The 23,321-nt window shown below is 50.1% G+C and overlaps 1 protein-coding gene across 2 annotated transcripts; it reads left to right on the forward strand.

Annotated features, from left to right (window-relative positions):
- Positions 1-3,459: 3,459 nt before the first annotated feature.
- Positions 3,460-23,130, forward strand: mmp24 (matrix metallopeptidase 24). 2 transcript variants are annotated; one of them, XR_011035476.1, is made up of 11 exons: positions 3,460-3,610; positions 9,216-9,364; positions 10,924-11,040; positions 11,746-11,845; positions 12,222-12,426; positions 12,911-13,072; positions 13,752-13,966; positions 16,053-16,191; positions 17,280-17,546; positions 18,092-21,026; positions 21,096-23,130. XR_011035476.1 is itself a non-coding variant. In XM_068316299.1 (10 exons), the coding sequence occupies exons 1-10, from the start codon at positions 3,497-3,499 to the stop codon at positions 18,454-18,456; spliced, it is 1,833 nt and encodes a 610-aa protein (XP_068172400.1). In that variant the 5' UTR covers positions 3,460-3,496; the 3' UTR covers positions 18,457-23,130. The 2 variants fall into 2 exon arrangements, 1 of the variants encoding a protein (XP_068172400.1); XM_068316299.1 differs by having other exon boundaries at positions 18,092-23,130.
- Positions 23,131-23,321: the final 191 nt, after the last annotated feature.

The raw sequence follows: 23,321 nt of genomic DNA on the forward strand, positions 1-23,321 counted from the left end.
AAAGCAGCAACATTTGCGTCACGTGACGTAAAAATACATAAAGTAAAACCTACCGGAAGAAGAAGTCCTACCCGTGATGCGTTCAGGAAAACAAGGCGGTTCCTGCTCATTTAATTGTTACTGGACCCCATGATTGGACCCCATCAACACCATCAGCCAATCAGCATGAGCGCCTCCGGAACCAACAGTAGGCGGGAACCTTTGGGACTCATGTGAAGGCGACACAGGGATATACCTGATGGATTTTTGTCTGTTTCTTGTCGTAAATATTGACCTTTTTATTTATTAACCATTGTTTTTCACTAAGTGACTAAATGTCGGTGTTGAAGCAGCGAAGGCCTGATTTCTGATTCGTTCTGACGCGTGTTTGATGGAGTCGTGCTAAATAATCCCCCAGTTTAAGTCAAGCATGTGTGGCTAAAGGGTTAGCATGGCCTTATATGGAAGACGCACGCGACTTCCTCCCATTGCAATGTTACAGCTGCTTGAACGTTTTATCTTTGCGTGACCTTTGACCTCCCTGATAATCTGTCCAAACATCCGGGGAGCGACACAAAATCTGCTCCTTCAGGGCCGACAACTACTTCCTGGATCCAAACCTGGATCCAGATCCCGCTCAGGTGGGGGGGCTGAGCGCTATCTTCAGGAAGCAGTGCGCTTCCGGCGCGGCGGCTATTTTCTGCTGAATGATTGTCTAGAAAACAATGATGTTGATGTTTGTAGCAGCAGGACATCTGTAGCTCCGCCCCTCAGGATCCTGGGACGCGTGTAAACCCGCTAATCTGGATTAACCCCAGGCTGTCCGTCTGACGGCCGCCTGACCGAACAACAGTCAGCACTACGCCGTCTGCAGACAGGTTAGCATTAGTTAGCAGCAGCGCTACCTGCAGACAGGCGAGCATTAGCCGCCGTGTGGAGCGTCGTAAGGCGATGACATTTCCTTCCAGTGTTTTTCAGTTTTGTGTGTCGTCCTGTTTTCTGTCGTGTGTGTGTGTGTGTGTGTGTGTGTGTGTCATGTTTTCACAACAGTCATTTTTCAGAGGAACGCCTCCATCGCGAGGGTTTAGCGCTGGTATGTCACCTGACCAGAAGAGTTTCCCAAACAAAGGCTCCTCCCTCTGGAGTCGTTCCCACAGCAACACCGGACTGAACCGTTTGAACCTGATCTGACTTCCTGTGGTCCCTGGTTTTTATTCCTCCCTTTCCTTTCTGGCGATGTTCTCGGATCGATCGGGTAACAAAACTGTAAAACTTCCACCCGCCCCTCTGGTTTGACCCCGATCCTCTCGTTTATGGATACGAGACCAACGAACGCCAACGGAAACGGTTTCCGACAGGATTCAAGCGAGACACGTGGAATGTGTGGACTCAACGAAGATCATCAAAGTCCGTCGCCTCCTTCTGCTCAGGCAGAGGTGATAAAATATCTATAGATGAGGTAAAGATCTGATCCGTGATTGGACGACTCGCTGTTCGACCAAGCAGGACAAACAAAAACAAGGAGGAACCCCAACCTGAGGCGAGTCGCGTCGTCTCTTTGACCACATGACGGAAGCGTGTGTCAGAAACCACCGGGATCAACCAGTGGTTGTGTGTTTGTGTGTATCAGGTACGGTTGTGCATTCGTGACACATGACTCACAACAGCGTGTGTCTGAATAGTTCCGTTTCCACGGCGACCCAGTCCCAACCCCCCGCCCTGCGTCTTCTTTGTTGGTCTTTGTGTTCCTCTCTGTACCACTGACTGACTCATTGTTGATGTTGTTCCCTCCGCCCGACCCGCAGACAGAGGAACGTCCACGACATAAGGGAAGGGGGGGCAGATACTACAGATACCCCAAAGATACGTCAAGCGTAGCCTGTCACCTGGAACAGGTGAGGTGATGGCGTGAAGAACCAATCTCTGGGTTTAGTTTCCCCTTCCTCGAGAAATCACCATCAAAGATCACCAGTGGTCCTCAGAGACTAGAGATCAACCAGAAGAGCCCCACCCAGGACGGAACACGTTCCTAGTTAGGACACTGAAAGGGGGCAGAACTTTCTTTAGGTAGAAAAATGGGGAAGAACTATTTTTTGGGGCAAATAGGGGGCAGAACTATCTTTTGGTAGAGGGGGAAGAACTATCTCTAGCTACAAAAGGGGGCAGAACTGTCTTTTTGTGGAGAAAGGGGGCAGAACTACCCTTAGGTAGAGAACACAGACGGCTCCTGAACGTGTCGTTCAGTCGGGACGCTTCTGGTCACCAGGATTGAGTTATTTGTTGTTTCAAGAATTTTTTTTACTGAAATAATGAAAAGAAAAGATTTTCTTGAAATCATGAAATAAAATTTGAGACTAAAGACAGCCGGCAAAAACAGTCTGAACAGACCAAAATTGATCAAACCGATCAGGAAGATTGATAACAGGAGGAATCAATCATGATGTGTTTAATTTATAACGAGATGATGATGAAGATCAGCTGAAGGTTTTATCTTCATCATCGTCACCATCACTTCCTGTTCAGTGGAGACTCTGATCCTCTGAGCCGCGTCAGTCTGCTGCCCCCTAGTGGTGGAAACCCCCACCTACACCTCAGAGCCGCCTGTGGGACTCATTTACCTGTGTCCATCATCCATCATCCATCATCCATCATCCATCCACCGTCCATCCATCCATCATCCATCATCCATCATCCATCCATCATCCATATATCATCCATCCATCGTCCATCGTCCATCCATCATCCATCCATCCATCCATCCATCCGTCATCCATCCGTCATCCATCCATCGTCCATCATCCAGTCTAACCACTCCTACCTGTGGACAGGTGGGCGTGGCCTCAGCTGAGTGTTTCTGGAGGTGGGAGGAGCCTGAGAGACAGGGGAGAACAAACAAACTCCGCCCACAAACTCAAACCTTCTGGATGAGAAGGAAGCAGGAAGCAGGAAGCAGGAAGCAGGAAGCAGGAGGCAGGAAGTAAATGCTTCTCCTGACAGTCCAGGCTCCGCCCCTCTTTCCGAAAGCAGACCCCGCCCTGTTAACGCCCCCCGGCGGCGGGAAAGGCTGGACATCAACAGACAGGTGGACTGATGTATTTCCTGTTTTCTTATTGAATCTGTTTTATTGATAGAGCGATGAGGGGGCGGGCTGCTGATCACCAATCAATTCTGTATTGATTGGTGATCAGCAGCACCTCTGGGTCAGAGGGACCCCCCCCCAGTGACACCGGACCAACCTGCCTCCTGTAGCCAGGCGGTTCCAGCTGCGCATGCGCAATGGGCGCGCGTCAAGCGCAGGAAGCCAATCGCGCGTCAGCACCGGGAGACAAACACACACACACACACACACACACACACACACACACACACACACACACACACACACACACACACACACACACACACACACACACACGGGGGCGGCGGGATGAGGCAGGCGCGCGCGGACGGGCTCCTCCGGTAAACAACCGGAGCAGGACCGGAGAGCACCGGAGCGGGGGGGCTTCGGGACGGTGCCATGGCGACGGGAGGCGGCGGAGGCGCGAGGCGGCTGCGGTGGACGGCCCGCTGCGTCCCGCTGCTGCTGTGGGTCGTGTCGGTGTGGGGGGGGGACAACGCGCTGATCGTCGAGGTGAGTCCCGCACGCGCCTCCGACACCCGCGTGGGCTGCATTGTCCCGCGGATGCGGAGGGATCGTGGACCCCCTCCGCGGGGTCCGGTGCTGAGGTACCGGAGACCTGCGCGCGGGGGGGGGGTTCTCACGCACGAGCCTTCGTGTGCTGAACAAAGCCCCCCCCGGTCCAAATATAGCCCCCTCCATAATTGATGGAGGTGCAGCTGGAGGAGACGCGGCTCGTGTTCCTGCGTGGACCAATCACAGCCCCCCATCACAAAGTTACCGCGAACGGAACGAGAAGCTGCTTTTGTTTCTGTGTGTGTGTGTGTGTGTGTGTGTGTGTGTGTGTGTGTGTGTGTGTGTGTGTGTGTGTGTGTGTGTGTGTGTGTGTGAGTGACACTTTGATTCACACAAAGGAGTCGCCCGTGGCGGGGTTTAGCTGCACGTCACAAAGAATGAGAAACCGAACCCACCCGAAAACACACGTCACGTGAGGGCAGGTGTGTGTGTGTGTGTGTGTGTGTGTGTGTGTGTGTGTGTGTGTGTGTGAGAGAGAGTTGTTTTCAACAAAGCATCTCCAGTGAAGTCACAGCCAGCCAATCAGAACGCAGCCTCACAGCATCCGCGGTTCTTTGTGTTTGTGGAACCACATGGAGGAAGAGGATGATGATGGTGATGATGGTGATGATGGTGATGATGGTGATGATGATGATGGTAATGGTGATGATGATGATGAGGATGATGATGATGGTGATGATGGTGATGATGGTGATGATGATGATGGTAATGGTGATGATGATGATGAGGATGATGATGATGGTGATGATGGTGATGATGGTGATGATGATGATGATGATGGTGATGGTGATGAGGATGATGATGATGGTGATGATGATGATGGTGATGGTGATGATGGTGATGATGATGATAGTGATGATGGTGATGATGATGATGGTGATGATGATGATGGTGATGATGATGGTGATGATGGTGATGATGGTGATGATGATGGTGATGATGGTGATGATGGTGATGATGATGGTGATGGTGATGAGGATGATGATGATGGTGATGATGGTGATGGTGATGATGGTGATGATGATGATGGTGATGATGGTGATAATGATGATGGTGATGGTGATGATGATGATGAGGATGATGGTGATGGTGATGATGGTGATGATGGTGATGATGATGATGATGATGGTGATGGTGATGAGGATGATGATGATGGTGATGATGATGATGGTGATGGTGATGATGGTGATGATGATGATGGTGATGATGGTGATAATGATGATGGTGATGATGATGATGGTGATGATGATGATGGTGATGATGATGGTGATGATGGTGATGATGGTGATGATGATGGTGATGATGGTGATGATGGTGATGATGATGATGATGGTGATGATGGTGATGATGGTGATGATGGTGATGGTGATGATGATGATGAGGATGATGATGATGGTGATGATGGTGATGATGGTGATGATGATGATGATGATGGTGATGGTGATGGTGATGGTGATGATGATGATGGTGATGATGGTGATAATGATGATGGTGATGATGATGATAATGATGGTGATGATGATGATGGTGATGATGATGGTGATGGTGATGATGATGATGGTGATGGTGATGGTGATGATGATGATGGTGATGATGGTGATGGTGATGATGATAATGATGGTGATGGTGATGATGATAATGATGGTGATGATGGTGATGGTGATGATGGTGATGGTGATGATGATGATCTTGGAGTTCCTGTAGACGTGAGTCATTATGTGAGGCAGGAGGAGTGATGTGATGAAGAGTTATCAGTTTGCGCTAGCGTCTCTGTGGCTATGCTAACATGTTTTTGGTCAGGTGACTCGATCACATGACTGCTGTCTGTGGTTGGATGTTTCCATCAGAGCTGGATGCAGGTTGGTGTGAGGGAGCCTCATCAGGACAGGTTGGACCAATGAAACAGTCCAGGTTCACACAGTGAAACAGTCCAGGTTCACACAGTGAAACAGTCCAGGTTCACACAGTGAAACAGTCCAGGTTCACACGGTGAAACAGTCCAGGTTCACACGGTGAAACAGTCCAGGTTCACACAGTGAAACAGTCCAGGTTCACACAGTGAAACAGTCCAGGTTCACACAGTGAAACAGTCCAGGTTCACACAGTGAAACAGTCCAGGTTCACACAGTGAAACAGTCCAGGTTCACACGGTGAAACAGTCCAGGTTCACACGGTGAAACAGTCCAGGTTCACACGGTGAAACAGTCCAGGTTCACACAGTGAAACAGTCCAGGTTGATTTTGTTGCTGGAGAAAGGGGTGTGTCTGCTGGGCGTCGGTTAAGGGATGTGCTATCCCATCTTCTGGCTGTTGCTATGGCGACGTGTATTGTCTGCGTTTCCAAACAAAGTTCAACCAGTGATGTGAAACCAATCTGGGAAAGTCAACGTTTCATGTTGTTGGCGTGTTGTTGGCGTGTTGTTGGCGTGTTGTTGGCGTGACGTTTTTTTACCGTCTAGTTGTTCTCTGACTCTCCTCCTTGAGACTCTGGAGTCAAACCTGAATCAGCTGGAGGAAGAGGAGCACAGGGTTCTCCTCTTCCTCCTCCTCTTCCTGGAGGAGCTGAAGCTCCTTCCTGGAAACACAAAGAGAAGAAGTAGGACGAGTTGTGTAGGACCGTAGGAGGAGACGAGGAGGCAGGAGACGAGGAGGCAGGAGACGAGGAGTCAATAAAAAGAAACAGGAAGGAAGTCAACCCTGTTTAGGAAGAGACACGCCCACTGCAGCGCTGCGTGAAGCTAACAGATGAAGAGTCCTTGTTCCCTACGGTTAGCACAGCTACAGCTACGATGAGCACAGCTAAGGTTAGCACTGCTACGGCTAAGGTTAGCACAGCAACAGCTAAGGTTAGCACAGCTAAGGTTAGCACAGCAACAGCTAAGGTTAGCACAGCTAAGGTTAGCACAACAACAGCTAAGGTTAGCACAGCAACAGCTAAGGTAGCATGTCTGCTGCTAATTGGATTGAAACCACTCAGCTGACGCTGTTAGCGCAGACACGTGCTAACATGCTAATGTGTGCTTCCACATCCTGTCAGGTGTTTTAGTCCCGCCTCTATTTTTCCTGGTTGCTGGTCATTGGGTCGTGTCATGAGAACAGTCTCCTGCCGTCTCCTTGACGACGGCCGATCGGCCCGCCGGCGCCCGTCTCGCTCCTCGCCGCTCTGACATCACGGCTGTCCTGACGACCATCGATCGGTGTGTGTTCCAGCGTGTAGCCGCCTCCTCTGGGCGTGTGATGCACGAGTGTAACACGACACCTCAGACATGAGGTCACCGCTCTGGGGGCAGTGTGTGTGTGTGTGTGTGTGTGTGTGTGTGTGTGTGTGTGTGTGTGTGTGTGTGTGTGTGTGTGTGTGTGTGTGTGTGTGTGTGTGTGTGTGTGTGTGTGTGTGTGTGTGTGTGTGTGTCTGTACTCATCTATACATTCTCCTCCTATTATCTGAGGTCAGGTCACCGTGACAACAGTCTAAGTAGGTTTGTGGGTCGACCTGGTGGGCGGGGCCAGGAAGAAGGAGGATTTCGGACAGGAAGTGAGAAATGAGGAAGAAAAGGTTTATTTAAACCTGGTTATCAAGTCAGGCTAATCTAATCCAGGGTGGCTAACCCGAGTTTGAGGTGGGTTCTGGTCCCTGATTGGTCTGGAAGGTGTCTGTCAGCGGTGATGATGGTGTTGTTTGATTGAGGTTCTGGATCTGGATCTGGAACTGATTTGAATCTGGATCTGAATCTGGTTCTGGATCTGGATCCTGATACGATCCGTCGGCCGTCTTCAGATCCTTTGAGCTGAACTTCCAGTAAACGACCACCGGGGGCACGATAAACTCTTCTTGCGTCTGTCGTCCAAACTGTCACTCTTGGCCACGCCCCAGTGGCCACACCCATGTGGGCGTGGTCAGGTTCATCAAAACGCCCGAACCGACTCAGGTTGGCTCACCTCCGTCACTTCCTGCTCGTTTCCTCCACTACTTCCTGTTCTTGAGGGAAGGAGCCCACAGACGGATTCCGTCACGTCGGATTGGAGATAAATTGGGTTATGGGATGTCTGGATCGTCTCCGGGGGCGACGGGGGAACCCGCGCCGACAGAACGATGCTGACTGCTTTTCATTTCCAGCACAAATAGAAAACCGCTCAGCGGTCGCCGCGGCAACCGGTAATCTGATTCATTAATCGCTCGCCGCACGGAGGTCGGGTCTGGATCCGTTCAGCGGAATCGTTTCAGTGTCGGACAGGAACGTATTGATATCTGATTGGTCCAATCAGAACCTCTAGAGGTCATTAGAGGCTCTAATGGTTCTAATGGTTCTAACGGTTCTAACGGCTCTAACGGTTCTAACGGCTCTAACGGCTCTAACGGTTCTAACGGCTCTAACGGTTCTAACGGCTCTAACGGTTCTAACGGCTCTAACGGTTCTAACGACTCTAACGGCTCTAACGGTTCTAACGGCTCTAACGGTTCTAACGCTCTAACGGTTCTAACGCTCTAACGGTTCTAACGGCTCTAACGGCTCTAACGGTTCTAACGGTTCTAACGGCTCTAACGGTTCTAACGGCTCTAATGGTTCTAACGGCTCTAACGGTTCTAACGCTCTAATGGTTCTAACGCTCTAACGGTTCTAACGGTTCTAACGGTTCTAACGGCTCTAACGGTTCTAACGGTTCTAACGGCCCTAACGGCCCCCTGACTCCTGGAGCCTCCAACCGGGTTCCATTCGGTCCTGATGAACGACCGGTTCACCGGTTCCGGCGGGTCGTTAATCACGTCCGGTAACAACGCTCGCCGCGGGCGGGGGAGGGGCGTCGCAGGTGGAGATGGGCTCTATTTTTATCCAGCAGACGGCGGAGAGACGGCCAATCAGAGCCAAGTGGAAGCAGACGAGAGGAAACAGGAAGCAGAGATGAAACGTCAGGAAGAAGATCAGCTGATCGATAATCGATGGATCGATCGGTTCCTCCTTTATGGGGAGGTTGGACCACCTGGAGGAGGAGGTGCTGCAGGAACCTGGAGAACCCAGACGACCTGCTGACCCCTTCAGAACAGACCCAGAACCTCAGGTGGATCTGGATCTGGACCCACTGCAAACCGATCTGATCCAGATCCCACCTGGATCAATCCAGATCCAGATCGGTTCCTCTTCTGGTTTGGGGTCTTCTCTCTGGACAGGAAGTGGGTTTTGCCGGACCCGGTCCCTCTGTGTCGTCACCCTGCGTTCTGGTCGTCAGGCAGATGCTGGTTGCCGGGGTCTCAGCCCAGCAACCAGTCTGAAATATTAATGACCCCCCCCCTTGCTTTCCTTCCCTTCTCATCAATCACCCCTCCCCCAGGGTGTTGTGTGATGTCATCTTAAAGAGACAGGCCCCCTGCTGACTCAAACCTGGACCAGAGCTTCTGTTTCCGTCTGACGGCTTTGATAAATCTGCCTCCACTGGGGGGTCTGCTCCCCCATCTGCCCCCCTGTGCCCCACTGCTGTTGTTGTTGTTGTTGTTGTTGTTGTTGCTGTTGTTGTTGTTGTTGTTGTTGTTGACTGTCTTCTCTCCTCAGACGTGGCTGAAGAACTACGGCTACCTGCTGCCTCACGACGTCCGGACGTCCGACCTGCGGCAGGAGAAAGCCATGCAATCGGCCGTCGCCGCCATGCAGCGTTTCTACGGCATCCCAGTGACGGGGGTCCTGGACGAGACCACCATCCAGTGAGTGGGGGGCGGTCCTGCACCATGACATACGCGTTGCCTTCACTGTCGCGTTGCCTTCACTGTCGCGTTGCCTTCACTGTCACGTTGCCTTCATTGTCGCGTTGCCTTCACTGTTGTGTTGCCTTCACTGTCGCGTTGCCTTCTTTGTCGCTTTGCCTTCTTTGTCGCGTTGCCTTCACTGTTGTGTTGCCTTCACTGTCGCGTTGCCTTCTTTGTCGCGTTGCCTTCAATGTTGCGTTGCATTCACTGTCGTGTTGCATTCACTGTAGAGTTGCCTTCTTTGTCGCGTTGACTTCAATGTCGGCTTGCCTTCGCTGTCGCGTTGCCTTCGCTGTCGCGTTGCCTTCACTGTCGTGTTGCCTTCACTGTCGCGTTGCCTTCACTTTCGTGTTGCCTTCACTGTCGCGTTGCCTTCACTGTCGCGTTGCCTTCACTGTCGCGTTGTTTTCACTGTCGCGTTGCCTTCACTGTCGCGTTGCCTTCACTGTCGCGTTGCCTTCACTGTCGCATTGCATTCGTTGTAGCGTTGCCTTCACTGTCGCGTTGCCTTCGCTGTCGCGTCGCCTTCACTGTCGTGTTGCCTTCACTGTCGCGTTGCCTTCTTTGTCGCGTTGCCTTCACTGTCGTGTTGCCTTCACTGTCGCGTTGCCTTCACTGTCGCGTTGCCTTCACTGTCGCGTTGTTTTCACTGTCGCGTTGCCTTCACTGTCGCGTTGCCTTCACTGTCGCGTTGCCTTCACTGTCGCATTGCATTCGTTGTAGCGTTGCCTTCACTGTCGCGTTGCCTTCGCTGTCGCGTCGCCTTCACTGTCGTGTTGCCTTCACTGTCGCGTTGCCTTCTTTGTCGCGTTGCCTTCACTGTCGTGTTGCCTTCACTGTCGCGTTGCCTTCACTGTCGCGTTGCCTTCACTGTCGCGTTGCCTTCACTGTCGCGTTGCCTTCACTGTCGCATTGCATTCGTTGTAGCGTTGCCTTCACTGTCGCGTTGCCTTCGCTGTCGCGTTGCCTTCACTGTCGTGTTGCCTTCACTGTCGCGTTGCCTTCTTTGTCGCGTTGCCTTCACTGTCGTGTTGCCTTCACTGTCGCGTTGCCTTCACTGTCGCGTTGCCTTCACTGTCGCGTTGCCTTCACTGTCGCGTTGCCTTCACTGTCGCGTTGCCTTCGCTGTCGCGTTGCCTTCGCTGTCGTGTTGCCTTCACTGTCGCGTTGCCTTCTTTGTCGCGTTGCCTTCACTGTCGTGTTGCCTTCACTGTCGCGTTGCCTTCACTGTCGCGTTGCCTTCACTGTCGCGTTGCCTTCACTGTCGCGTTGCCTTCGCTGTCGCGTTGCCTTCGCTGTCGCGTTGCCTTCACTGTCGCGTTGCCTTCTTTGTCGCGTTGCCTTCACTGTCGTGTTGCCTTCACTGTCGCGTTGCCTTCACTGTCGCGTTGTTTTCACTGTCGCGTTGCCTTCACTGTCGCGTTGCCTTCACTGTCGCGTTGCCTTCACTGTCGCATTGCATTCGTTGTAGCGTTGCCTTCACTGTCGCGTTGCCTTCACTGTGGCGTTGCCTTCAGGTGGATGCGGAGGCCTCGCTGTGGAGTACCGGATCATCCTCACACCAGCCGCCGGCAGAGGAATAAACGCTACGCGCTGACGGGGCAGAAGTGGAGGGACAAGAAGATATCCTACAGGTAGGTGTCCCACAGGACCCTGAACGCATCACAGAGCTCTGATGCAGTTTAGAGACGTCCCACAGGACCCTGAACACATCCTCCTCATCTTCCTCCTCTGTGTCTGTCGTTTGTGTCTGACTGCGTGACGCCCAACCACAACCTGTTAGAGGGGGGAGACGTCCTGTGGGCTTTGAACGCATCACAGCCTGAGTATGTGTGTGTGTGTGTGTGTGTGTGTGTGTGTGTGTGTGTGTGTGTGTGTGTGTGTGTGTGTGTGTGTGTGTGTGTGTGTGTGTGTGTGTGTGTCACAGCTAGGTAAGCTGTCGTCTGATTGGAGTAAATGGTGTGGAACGTTACACCAGTGGAGCCAAATGACCTGTGGCCAAAACACACAGATGGTGGACACACACACACACACACACACACACACACACACACACACACACACACACACACACACACACACACACACACACACACACACACACACACACAGACACACACACACACACACACACACACACACACACACACACACACACACACACACACACACACACACACACACCTTCAGGGCAGTGGGTGTATAAATGTATTTTAAGATGTGAAGTTTAACTCAGTCCATAAATTATGCAGATAGAAGGTAAAGTAGCCCCGCCCACCTCACCTCGCCCCAGGGGCTGATGGGAAACGTCCACATTAACAGTCTCTGTCTCCTCACAGCATCTCAAACTTCACCCCGAAGGTGGGCGAGAAGGACACCCAGAGGGCGATCAGACACGCCTTCAACGTCTGGCAGACGGTCACGCCCCTCTCCTTCCAGGTGAGGGACGAGGCCACGCCCCCTACCAAATGTGGGCACAGCAGGAAGTAAAGCTAATCACTGGTGAAACAGAGCACGTGACAAGAAGGAAGGACAGGAAGACAGGAAGTGAGAACAGGAAAACAGGAAGTTAGATCAGGAAGACAGGAAATTAAACCAGGAAAACAGGAAGTGAGAGCAGGAAAACAGGAAGTTAGACCAGGAAGACAGGAAATCAAGCCAGGAACACAGGAAGTGGAACCATGAAGACAAGAAGTGAGATCAGAAAGACAGGATGTGAGACCAAGAAAACAGGAAGTGTCTGTCCCAGATGAGTGCAGGAACAGTTGGTGTCTTCCTGGAGGCTTTTCCTCACTTCCTGTCACTCCTCAAACAGGAAGTGCCATACTCAGAGATCAAGAACGAGGGGAAGGAGGCCGACATCATGATCTTCTTCGCCTCCGGTTTCCATGGCGACAGCTCTCCTTTTGATGGGGAGGGGGGTTTCCTGGCCCACGCCTACTTCCCCGGCGCCGGCATCGGAGGAGACACGCACTTCGACTCGGACGAGCCGTGGACGCTGGGAAACGCCAACCACGACGGTGAGACGCGTCGGGTGATGTCGGGTGACATCGGGTGACGTCGGAGGGATAAAGGATGGGGGGGCAGGAAGAGGAAGGGGGGGCATAAAAACAAACAAAGCCCTGAGGAGAACAGACGGATTAGTAGATAAATATCAAACCAGCAGCCCTCTGATTGGCCGACCCTCATCATGTGACCCCTTAACCCCTGGAAACCCACCCCTGAAATAAGTTAATTAACTAATTAATTAATGGGGGAAAAACAGCTGTTTGGTTTTGACCCAGTTGGTGGCGACGGCCGATGAACCTGCAGAGACAGGTGGAATGGAGCCTGAGGCGAGGAGGTGTCTCTGCCACAAAATGAACCAACCTGGTTTTTTATTTTGAAAGTCAGTACGTCTTCCTGTACGAGGGTCTGATGGGTCGAGGGGGCGGGGCTTGGATGAAGCGTGGCGACTGTTCCCACCTCGTTTTTTAATTGGTTGTTTCTTCCTCTTCCTCCCAGGTAACGACCTGTTCCTGGTGGCGGTCCACGAGTTGGGCCACGCTCTGGGTCTGGAACACTCCAATGACCCCAGCGCCATCATGGCCCCCTTCTACCAGTACATGGACACCCACCACTTCAAGCTGCCCCTGGACGACCTGCAGGGCATCCAGAAGATCTACGGTACGTCCAGGTTCACGCAGTGAAACAGTCCAGGTTCACGCAGTGAAACTTTAACATCAGACTATGTGGCGGCGATGGATCGGAGGTGTGACCCGCGTGAGGGACCTGAACCCTGACACACGCGTGTTCTTGATGACGTCATGTATTGTCATTGAGGCGCCGAGATCTGTTTCCTCCACACGGGATCAACGGTGAGCCTCCAACGCTGTGGAGATAAGCCCCGCCCTCCTCCTGACAGAGAATACAGAGGAACGGAGGATGAGGGTTAACCCCCTGAGACACTGACACACTGTAGTAACCCTCCTCCTCTATTTTCCAACTTGTCGTTTTTCAACTTACATTGTTTTTCAACTTACATCGTTTTTCAACTTACATCGTTTTTCAACTTACATCGTTTTTCAACTTACATCGTTTTTCAACTTACATCGTTTTTCAACTTACGTCGCCTCTCCTTGAACCAGTCAACGACGTCAGACTGTCTGGAATCCAAACAGTAGATAAATGTCAGGGTGGACCCAGATAGAACCCGATTTGCTGTGAGGTAACATTGTGATGACATCACGCCGCCATGGGGAGGAGTCAAATTACCCAAATTCAAACGAATCAATGAATGTAAAGTGCATACGCTGCTGAGTGTTGTTTGTTCTGGCGCCGCCCTGACTCCCGTTGTCTCCGCCAGGCGTCCCCACGGCCATGCTGGAACCCACCAGGCCGTTGCCCACCCTACCGTCACGGCGGGGTCACCCCACCTCAGAACGCAAGCACGACCGGCACGCTCGCCCTGCCCGGCCACCCGGCGACCGACCCGCCCTCCCTGGGAACGGCAAACCCAACATCTGTGACGGCAACTTCAACACCGTGGCCTTCTTCAGGCGTGAGATGTTCGTCTTCAAGGTGAGACCTTAAAGGTCCAGGTTCACGCAGTGAAACAGTCCAGGTTCACGCAGTGAAACAGTCCAGGTTCACACAGTGAAACAGTCCAGGTTCACGCAGTGAAACAGTCCAGGTTCACGCAGTGAAACAGTCCAGGTTCACGCAGTGAAACAGTCCAGGTTCACACAGTGAAACAGTCCAGGTTCACACAGTGAAACAGTCCAGGTTCACGCAGTGAAACAGTCCAGGTTCACGCGGTGAAACAGTCCAGGTTCACAGTGAAACAGTCCAGGTTCACACAGTGAAACAGTCCAGGTTCACACGGTGAAACAGTCCAGGTTCACGCAGTGAAACAGTCCAGGTTCACACAGTGAAACAGTCCAGGTTCACACACTGAAACAGTCCAGGTTCACGCAGTGAAACAGTCCAGGTTCACACACTGAAACAGTCCAGGTTCACGCAGTGAAACAGTCCAGGTTCACACAGTGAAACAGTCCAGGTTCACAGTGAAACAGTCCAGGTTCACGCAGTGAAACAGTCCAGGTTCACGCAGTGAAACAGTCCAGGTTCACACACTGAAACAGTCCAGGTTCACACAGTGAAACAGTCCAGGTTCACGCAGTGAAACAGTCCAGGTTCACGCAGTGAAACAGTCCAGGTTCACACAGTGAAACAGTCCAGGTTCACGCAGTGAAACAGTCCAGGTTCACGCAGTGAAACAGTCCAGGTTCACGCAGTGAAACAGTCCAGGTTCACACAGTGAAACAGTCCAGGTTCACACAGTGAAACAGTCCAGGTTCACGCAGTGAAACAGTCCAGGTTCACGCGGTGAAACAGTCCAGGTTCACAGTGAAACAGTCCAGGTTCACACAGTGAAACAGTCCAGGTTCACGCAGTGAAACAGTCCAGGTTCACGCAGTGAAACAGTCCAGGTTCACACAGTGAAACAGTCCAGGTTCACACAGTGAAACAGTCCAGGTTCACACAGTGAAACAGTCCAGGTTCACACAGTGAAACAGTCCAGGTTCACACAGTGAAACAGTCCAGGTTCACACAGTGAAACAGTCCAGGTTCACACAGTGAAACAGTCCAGGTTGAGTGAGGGGGGGGCTCAAATCAGAAGAAGAGGAAAAATCCATTTTGATGCGTCTGATCTTTAAACTGGGTGTTTAGAAGGTCGCGACCTCGTCCACCGGTCTGTCTCCTCCTTCATAATGTTTGACAGCTCAGTCGTTACCATGGAAACGGCTAATGGTCCTAGCTGTCGTTGCCATTAGCTAAGCTAATTAACTGTGTCCTATTGATTGTTTTAGGCATAAACATTGATGTTGTGATGAATGAGCGCCGCCGTGGAGCTAACGCTACGCTAAAGGAAAGTGACTGCCGTCTGGTTTCTGCAGTGGAATCTTTTGGGGGGGGTTCTGACACCAAAGCTTTTCTCAAACTTCAAATGCCGTCGATCAGGACGAAGTTCTTTCTACCTCGAGGACGTGTGGAGACGTGCGGCGCGCTGGGCGCCGGGATGGAGGAGTATTATGGGATGTTTCCTCGTGGTTTCTCCCCCCGGACGCGACGCATTGATTTTCTGCTCGGCAGCCGTCGGATCAGACGAGGTGAAGCGAGGCTGCGGCGCTCAGCGGGGAGCGTCCCAGATTCACCACAGCTCAGTGATAATGAAGCTCCTCCTCCTCCTCGTCTGTCTGCTAACGTCCAATCACATCGTTTGTCTTCCGTCCCGTTTTATCTCGTCTGTTCATCCGTCTGGTTCTAACCGCGGCCAAGGACGTCGTTCCTTTGTTTGTTGTTGTTGTTCGCAGGATTTACGACTTCCTGGATTAACACCAGATCCTGCAGAGTTTGATTGGTGTAGTAAACAACTAACCCTCTGACCCCTGACCCCTAACCCCTGACCCCTAACCCTAACTCCTACCCTAATCCTAATCCTAACCCCTAAACCCTAAACTGTGTTCTGTGTTTTAACTGTGTTCCTGCAAACAACAAACAAACAACAAACAAACAAACAAACAAACAAACAAAGGAACAACGTTAGAACACAGTTAAGTGTGTTCTAACTGTCCTAATGGGGTTCTAACCCGTTGTGTTTCAGGACCGGTGGTTCTGGCGCCTGAGGAACAACAAGGTGCAGGAGGGGTACCCCATGCAGATCGACCAGTTCTGGAAGGGGCTGCCCCCCCGCATCGACGCCGCCTACGAGCGATCCGACGGCAAGTTCGTCTTCTTCAAAGGTAGGAGGAACGAAGGGGAGGGGCTCATAGTGTCGCCGTGGCAACGTGTTGATGTGATGTTGGGCCTGATGGGGCTGAGAGATGCTGCCGACCGGTTCAGCTGAGAATCCTGGAAGAGGAAGAGGAAATTCCTCCTCCTCTTCCTCCAGGAGAAATATTTAATAAAGTGTAAATAGAGAAGAGAGGAACGCCCCGCTGGAAGCTGGCTCGCCCCAACCCCCCCCTTCTGACAGTGTCCTGCCTTCACAGGCCAGGTGCAGATATTAATAGCTTCTGCTCACACACACACACACACACACACACACACACACACACACACACACACACACACACACACACACACACACACACACACACACACTGTGAGTCAGGAGATGTGTCAGTGTGGTGTGAGGTTTAAGGCCATTGTTGTTTTTCAAGAAAGCATGACAGATTTTTGATTTATCAATCTAAATATTTAGATTCTGTTTCTGTTTGTTTCTAATGACCAATCAGTATTGATCGGTAGTAATCAGTAATAATCAGTAATAATTGTAATAATCAGAAGTAATCAGTAAGAATCAGTAGTAATCAGTAATAATCAGTAATAATAAGTAATAATCAGCAGTAATCAGTAAGAATCAGTAGTAATCAGTAATAATCAGTAATAATCAGTGATAATAAGTAATAATCAGCAGTAATCAGTAATAATCAGTAGTAATCAGTAATAATCAGTAATAATCAGTAATAATAAGTAATAATCAGTAATAATAAGTAATAATCAGCAGTAATCAGTAATAATCAGTAATAATCAGTAATAATAAGTAATAATCAGCAGTAATCAGTAATTATCAGTAGTAATCAGTAGTAATCAGTAATGGTCAGTAGTAACTAATTATCAATAATTATCAAAAAGTAATCAGTAGTGATGGTCAGTAATTATCAGTAATAATCAGTAGTAATCAGTGGTAATCTGTACAAATTGGTAACAACCAGTATTAATCAGTATAGAAATAGAATGTAAACACGGACAGGAAGTGTCAGACGTATCACTTCCCGTTTCCAGTCGACGAGCCACTGCTGTACCGACCTGCCTGTCTGTCCTCCAGGGGGGCAGTACTGGGTGTTCCGGGAGGTGACAGCGGAACCTGGGTACCCCCACAGCCTGGTGGAGCTGGGCAGCTGCCTCCCCAGGGACGGCATCGACACGGCGCTGCGCTGGGAGCCCGTCGGCAAGACCTACTTCTTCAAGGGCAACCAGTACTGGCGCTACAATGAGGACAAGCACGCGGCTGACCCCGGGTACCCCAAACCCATCACCGTGTGGAAGGGGATCCCCGACGGACCCCAGGGGGCCTTCATCAGCAGGGAGGGATGTGAGTGTCGGCTTTCACCAGCATGAACCTAAAGTACCAGGGACCGCCGTCAGCGGAGGGTCAAGCTAACCACAGGCTAACGCTAACCGTTATTTAGCATCGCCTTTGCGCCCAGTAGCTACTGACAGGAAGAACATCATCATCACTTCTGCCTGTCCACATGACCTCATGACCTCATGACCTCGTGACCGCCTCAGAGAGTGTGTGTGTGTTACAGCTAACGCTCTGCTAACTATGATAAACAGGTCTTCGCGCTAGAAGTTTGTTCACATCAGCTGTCATCACGATAACAGCTGATGTGAACAATACACTCGGCTAACGTCGCTAACTCGGTTCCAGGAGATGTAAGTCAGAAAAACAGTGTAAGTTGAATGAGCTCGTCTCCAGGCTAAACTGTAGATAAACAACAGATCTGTGCTGAACTTTATTCATGAATCTATTTTAATAATATTTCGGTAATATAAATCAATTTAAACCTGACAAACAATTACATTTTATTATTTAACATAGTTCAGTGAAACGTCTGTCTCGTCCCCCCCCCTCAGACTACACCTACTTTTACAAGGGGAAGGATTACTGGAAGTTCGACAACCAGAAGCTAACGGTGGAACCTGGTTACCCCAAATCCATCCTGCGTGACTGGATGGGCTGCGACCAGTCCGACATAGATCGTTCCGGTAGCAAGGGTAACCGCGGCGACCGCCAGCTGCCACTGGATGACGTGGACATCATGGTGACCATCAACGACGTACCGACGACGGTCAACGCCATCGCCGTGGTGATCCCCTGCATCCTGTCGCTGTGCATCCTGGTCCTGGTCTACACCATCTTCCAGTTCAAGAACAAAGGCGTGCAGCAGAACACCATGAGTCAGCACTACTACAAATACCCGGTGCAGGAGTGGGTATGACAGGCAACACCCCATCCAGGACGCCAGTGAAGGGATTGAAGTGAGTTTAGCGGCTGTCGTAGTGTTAGCTAGCTTATCTTTGTCGTTAGCAGAAAAAAAAACGATGGGAAGTGAATGAAAGACTTTATTGTGCTAGCTGGCGAACTCTGAAGGTAAAACACTGACATTGGTGTCATGTGACACAAGCACTTCAACGTAAAAAAGATGCTGATTGGTCGGTTCGTCACCGGGCGAGAAAACAAACGTGGCCGAAGACACTGAGAAACAACTCACAGCGACGCCGCAGGACAAGCGGCGACTCGACAACACTTCCACCTTCCCTCGACCTACAGCTTGAACCTCAACACGAAAACTAAAACAACCGTTTGAACACATCAAACCAGGGTTTAGGTAGAGGAGCACAGAGGAAACCAAGGATCTGTGGCTCGCTGGATTTATTTGACTGATTTAACTGAATTTAGTTCTTTTCTTAATTGTTATAGAAATGTGAACGTGTCAAAGACGACATTCTTTTTCTCTTAGTTGTCCATCGTCATCACCGTCTGATCTCTGGTCCACTCCAAGGCTCCGCCCCTCAAACTAAAGGTTTAATGCACACGGCTGTGGCCGACACGTAGAGCAGGGAGTCATCAGCGTATCGAGACAACCCGCCGAACAGCCTCCAGTTTGTAGCCGTCACACACCCACCATTAATGTTCTCGATATTAATCACTAGTTAACTGACCGTATCACTATTAGCTCACGTCGATCAAAGGCATTAACTCAACAATTGTTTACTAAAAACGTTCAATGGCCTTTTTTATCTTTTGTATTCGCAGCACTGGTAAGAATCGATGTTGTCATGGCGACGTTATTTCTGCATGACAAGAACGGTTTCACGGAGATTTGTGTTTGTTTAGTTTGTTTGTGGCTCGTGTGTTCAACCAATCATCACACGCGTGTGTCACGTGTGCTGGAAACAGACACAGTCCTCAGGACTGGAATGCTGACTCGGCGCCACCGGTTGGGCGCCAGCAGGTGTTTCGAGCCGTGAACAGTTCCTCCACTCGTTTCCTCCGAGGCAGGAACTATTTCATCCCACTGCCTGCTTCTGATGTGAAGCTCTGAGGCGGCGACGATCCTCGCTCTGGTGAGGCGACGCGTCAACACGTGAAAGACCTGGAGTTTACAGAGACGGAGGTGGAGGATGGGCGTCGGCACGCCGCCGGCAAGGCGACATCGACCGGCCTTAATGAAACACTTCTGAGCGCTCCTCACCCTCTGAATCCATTTCATCTGTTAGTCTGCCCCCCCACCCCGTCCTCTTGTGAGTCCACGCTCCTCGTCTTTCACATCATTCACATCAGCTCTATTATATTTAATGCATGAGAAGCGCTTTGAAGACGAGGACCTGGAACCTTTTTGTTATCTTTGGGTTTAGAGAGGAATTTCTTTCTTTTGTTGGTCGTATAGAAACTCTTCATTTGTGCAGCACCCAGCGGCCGTTGGTGTTTGTTCACATCTGTAACACCATCGTGTTGTTTGTTTAAACCAGGGGGTCAAACTCTTCTCCACCGGGGGCCACATCAGCATCACGGCTGTCCTCAAAGGACCAGATGTAACTAATAAATGTAACTAAATGTAACTTAAAATAATTTAAAATAAACTTAACTCCTTAATGTTAAGTAAATCTGAATTTCTGACTGATTCTAGTTCCAAACATTACAGTTAGACAGAAAAAACATGTTTGTTTGTTTCTCTGTTCTAACATAAATCCTTTTAATCTGTCAGGTTATTAAACCCACAGAACTCCATCAATCAAGGATCAAACTATCAATCAATAAAGAGAAATAACATCAGACACAAGTTAGGACATTAACTTTGTTCACTACGTTTAGTCAGAGTTAAAATGGGCTGAACTACTGCATTATGGGAAATGTAGTTTTTGGTCAAAGCACACTTTTGACCTATTTAATTGTAGACACTCTGACCTCTATGCTCTAAGGGCCACATTAAATGATGTGGAGGGCCACAAGTGGCCCCCAGGCCTTGAGTTTGACACCATTGTGTTGTTTGTTTACATCTATAACACGTTCTGTTCTTTTCTTTATTAACTGTTGAACTGCTGGGGCCCGACGGCGCAGCCCTGTGGGACGCCATCCGTTATGTTAAGGTGGACCTGAGCCCACTAGTTTGTATTTGTTGGAGTTTTTAATGATGGATGTTTCCTCGCAAAAATAGGTTTTAAGGTGCCCCCCCGTGCCCCCCCCGGCGTTGGCTCAGCTGTGTGTTCTTACTGCCCCCCGCTCTGCAGTAATTCAATGTGTTCTCTGCTGTCCAGAGCGATTCAGCACAAATCGATGTCGCTTGAGAGGCTGGTGGGGGGGCAATCCACGCAGAAACACACATTCTGTTGTTTTCATCGGAAAACCCCGACTCATCATCGTCCCATCTGCGACCGTCGTGTTTCAGCGTTTGAGCTAACGTCAAGAAAATCGTCTGTCGGACCAAAACGGGTCCAGGTTCACACAGTGAAACAGTCCAGGTTCACACAGTGAAACAGTCCAGGTTCACACAGTGAAACAGTCCAGGTTCACACAGTGAAACAGTCCAGGTTCACACAGTGAAACAGTCCAGGTTCACGCAGTGAAACAGTCCAGGTTCACACAGTGAAACAGTCCAGGTTCACACAGTCAAATTCATCTTTTGGCTCGTTTTCCTCCAGTCGTCTTGAACAGAATCTCTGTCTTTCTATTGGCTGATTGTTTTCTCTCTTCACGCAGGCGGAGCTACAAACTTTATTTCTTGATGAAAACGCTTCCAGTTTTCTCCGTTGGCTTCACGCCTGACGCCGGTCTGCGGTTCACACCGTGTCAGAGGTCGTAGCTCTGGGAGCTCGTTCGTGATGTCATGGCTGACAGGGGCGTGACCGCGGCTGCTTCAGAGGTTTCACGTTGTTCATGTATCCTTATTCATCGCGAGCAGTCGGGGGTTAAGTGCCTTGCTTGAAGGCACTCCAGCAGTGGCAGTTAATGGAGAAGTTGCGTTTCCTCCTGCTGACTTCCTGGTTTTGTTTTCATCCTATTGGTTAGCACGTCGACATCAAAGCTGACGTCCCCACAAAACCCTTTTTCCTGCTTTATTGTCCACGACTTGCTAAAGCTAGCGCTCATGTCCGGCTAGCTAAACACGTATGTAATGTCGTTCGGGCTAGCGTTGTATTCAAGGACAGTTTGAGGAGAAGTTTTTTTTTTTTACCGAGAGGGCAACAAGCTGAATTTTCCCGTTGGGGTGGCCGTCACGTTGTAGCTAAAAAACAAAACAAAAAGAGACTCTGCCCCCTGGTGGACATTGTGTAAATATATCTGGAGAACAGTTTACAGAAGTGGAGCGTGTTTCAGCAGATGTCTGTTTGCGGAATCGGGAGAACTTGAAAGCATCCAGTCGTGATTTATCGTCCCTTTGTCGTTTTCTTATGGTGGAATCGTTGCGCCTCTTTTTATTTAGTTATTCCGCTCGCCCCGGTGGGCGTCGGGTCCTCGGAGTGTTTGCCTTTTTGTTATCGTTGGCAGACCTGGGATCGACCGCCGTCAGCCCAGCCTCTTCTCCTTCACGTTGCCGTAGCGACGGGTCCGGTCCAGCGAGTTCGATTCCGGGTCTGCCGATGTTCTGGTGGCTTCGGACAACAGCGAGCTGCCTTTAAAGGTCGACTTAGTTAGCGGTTAGCAGCCTCCTCCAAACTGGAACGTTAATGCAGACGAACCAGAAAGATTCTCAGCAATAACCCTGTTAGCATCAGCAGGTTTAGCTGTTAGCATCAGCAGATTTAGCCGTTAGCGTTAGCGTTTCACCTGTGAGCTAGATCATCTTTACTTCCTGAACTGTTGAATCTGCTTTTTTTTAACACGTTCCCGATATAAAAATAACATGTCATGCTGATGTCATCGATTTAGAAAAGCAAAACCAGATTTCAGATTTCCCATGATGCAACATTCTTAATCTGTAACCGAAACACCTGGAGATGGAGAACTTTAAAACGACTCCTGAAATCATTGCTTTTTTTTACGTATGTCCAGGGCAGGCTAGGCTAGGCTCACCGTTAGCTGCCTCTGGTGGCGTGGCTGTGTTTGGGGGCGTGGTTTCTTGTGGCTAAGTCTTCCTTTAACTTGCCTGTTGTTGCCTTTTTGTTCTCTTTTCTTAAACGTGTGAATAAAAACATATCAGAGGTGTTCCAGGCGTATCCGGATCGACGATGGCGGCTCGTAGAGATTTGATCAGAAATAGCTTTAAGAGAGATCCAGTTGTTTTTCTTACGAGGATAAAGTTCTCTGTAAATAATGAAGGACTTTTGTTTGGTTTTTGGTTTTTGGGTTTTTTGACTAAATGGGTTGATTATAAAATCAAAAAGAAAAAAATCGGACCCTTTCTTTACGAAACGATGCACCATTTAGGCTGTGTTTTTTCTATAGCGCCATCTTCCTGTTGGAGGTCACATAACTGCTCCTGTAAATAAACAGAACAAAGTTTTGTATTTTTATTTCTTTTGCGAATTTGAGAAGAAAATTCTTCTTTTTGCACATCAAGTTTTACCAACTGACGACGATGCTATCAGGCGGCATGTTTACGTGGTTTGTTTGTTTGTTTGTTTGTTTGCCTCACGTTGATTCTCTACGATCACCTTCTGTTCATCTGCTGTCAATAAAAGTGAGAGCTTCATTGTCTGACGTGCTTTTCATTGATTGGCCGACGCGTCTGATCTGATAACATGATTGGTCCTGTTTTGTCTTCATAATTTACGCTGGGATTGACTCCAGCAACCCCCGTGACCCCCGAGAGCAGTGGAAGGGGCTCAGAAAAAAGGATTGTATGAATGAAACCCAAGAAAT

The sequence above is a fragment of the Antennarius striatus genome, chromosome 5 (genome assembly GCF_040054535.1).
Source record: "Antennarius striatus isolate MH-2024 chromosome 5, ASM4005453v1, whole genome shotgun sequence".
NCBI lineage: Eukaryota > Metazoa > Chordata > Actinopteri > Lophiiformes > Antennariidae > Antennarius > Antennarius striatus.

Excerpts from the sequence above, each read along its gene's own strand:
- mmp24 (XM_068316299.1), top strand. The coding sequence starts at position 3,497 with ATGGCGACGGGAGGCGGCGGAGGCGCGAGGCGGCTGCGGTGGACGGCC. Across the intron at positions 3,611-9,215 it reads ACAACGCGCTGATCGTCGAG|ACGTGGCTGAAGAACTACGG; the intron begins GTGAGTCCCGCA and ends TTCTCTCCTCAG. Across the intron at positions 13,967-16,052 it reads GTGAGATGTTCGTCTTCAAG|GACCGGTGGTTCTGGCGCCT; the intron begins GTGAGACCTTAA and ends GTTGTGTTTCAG.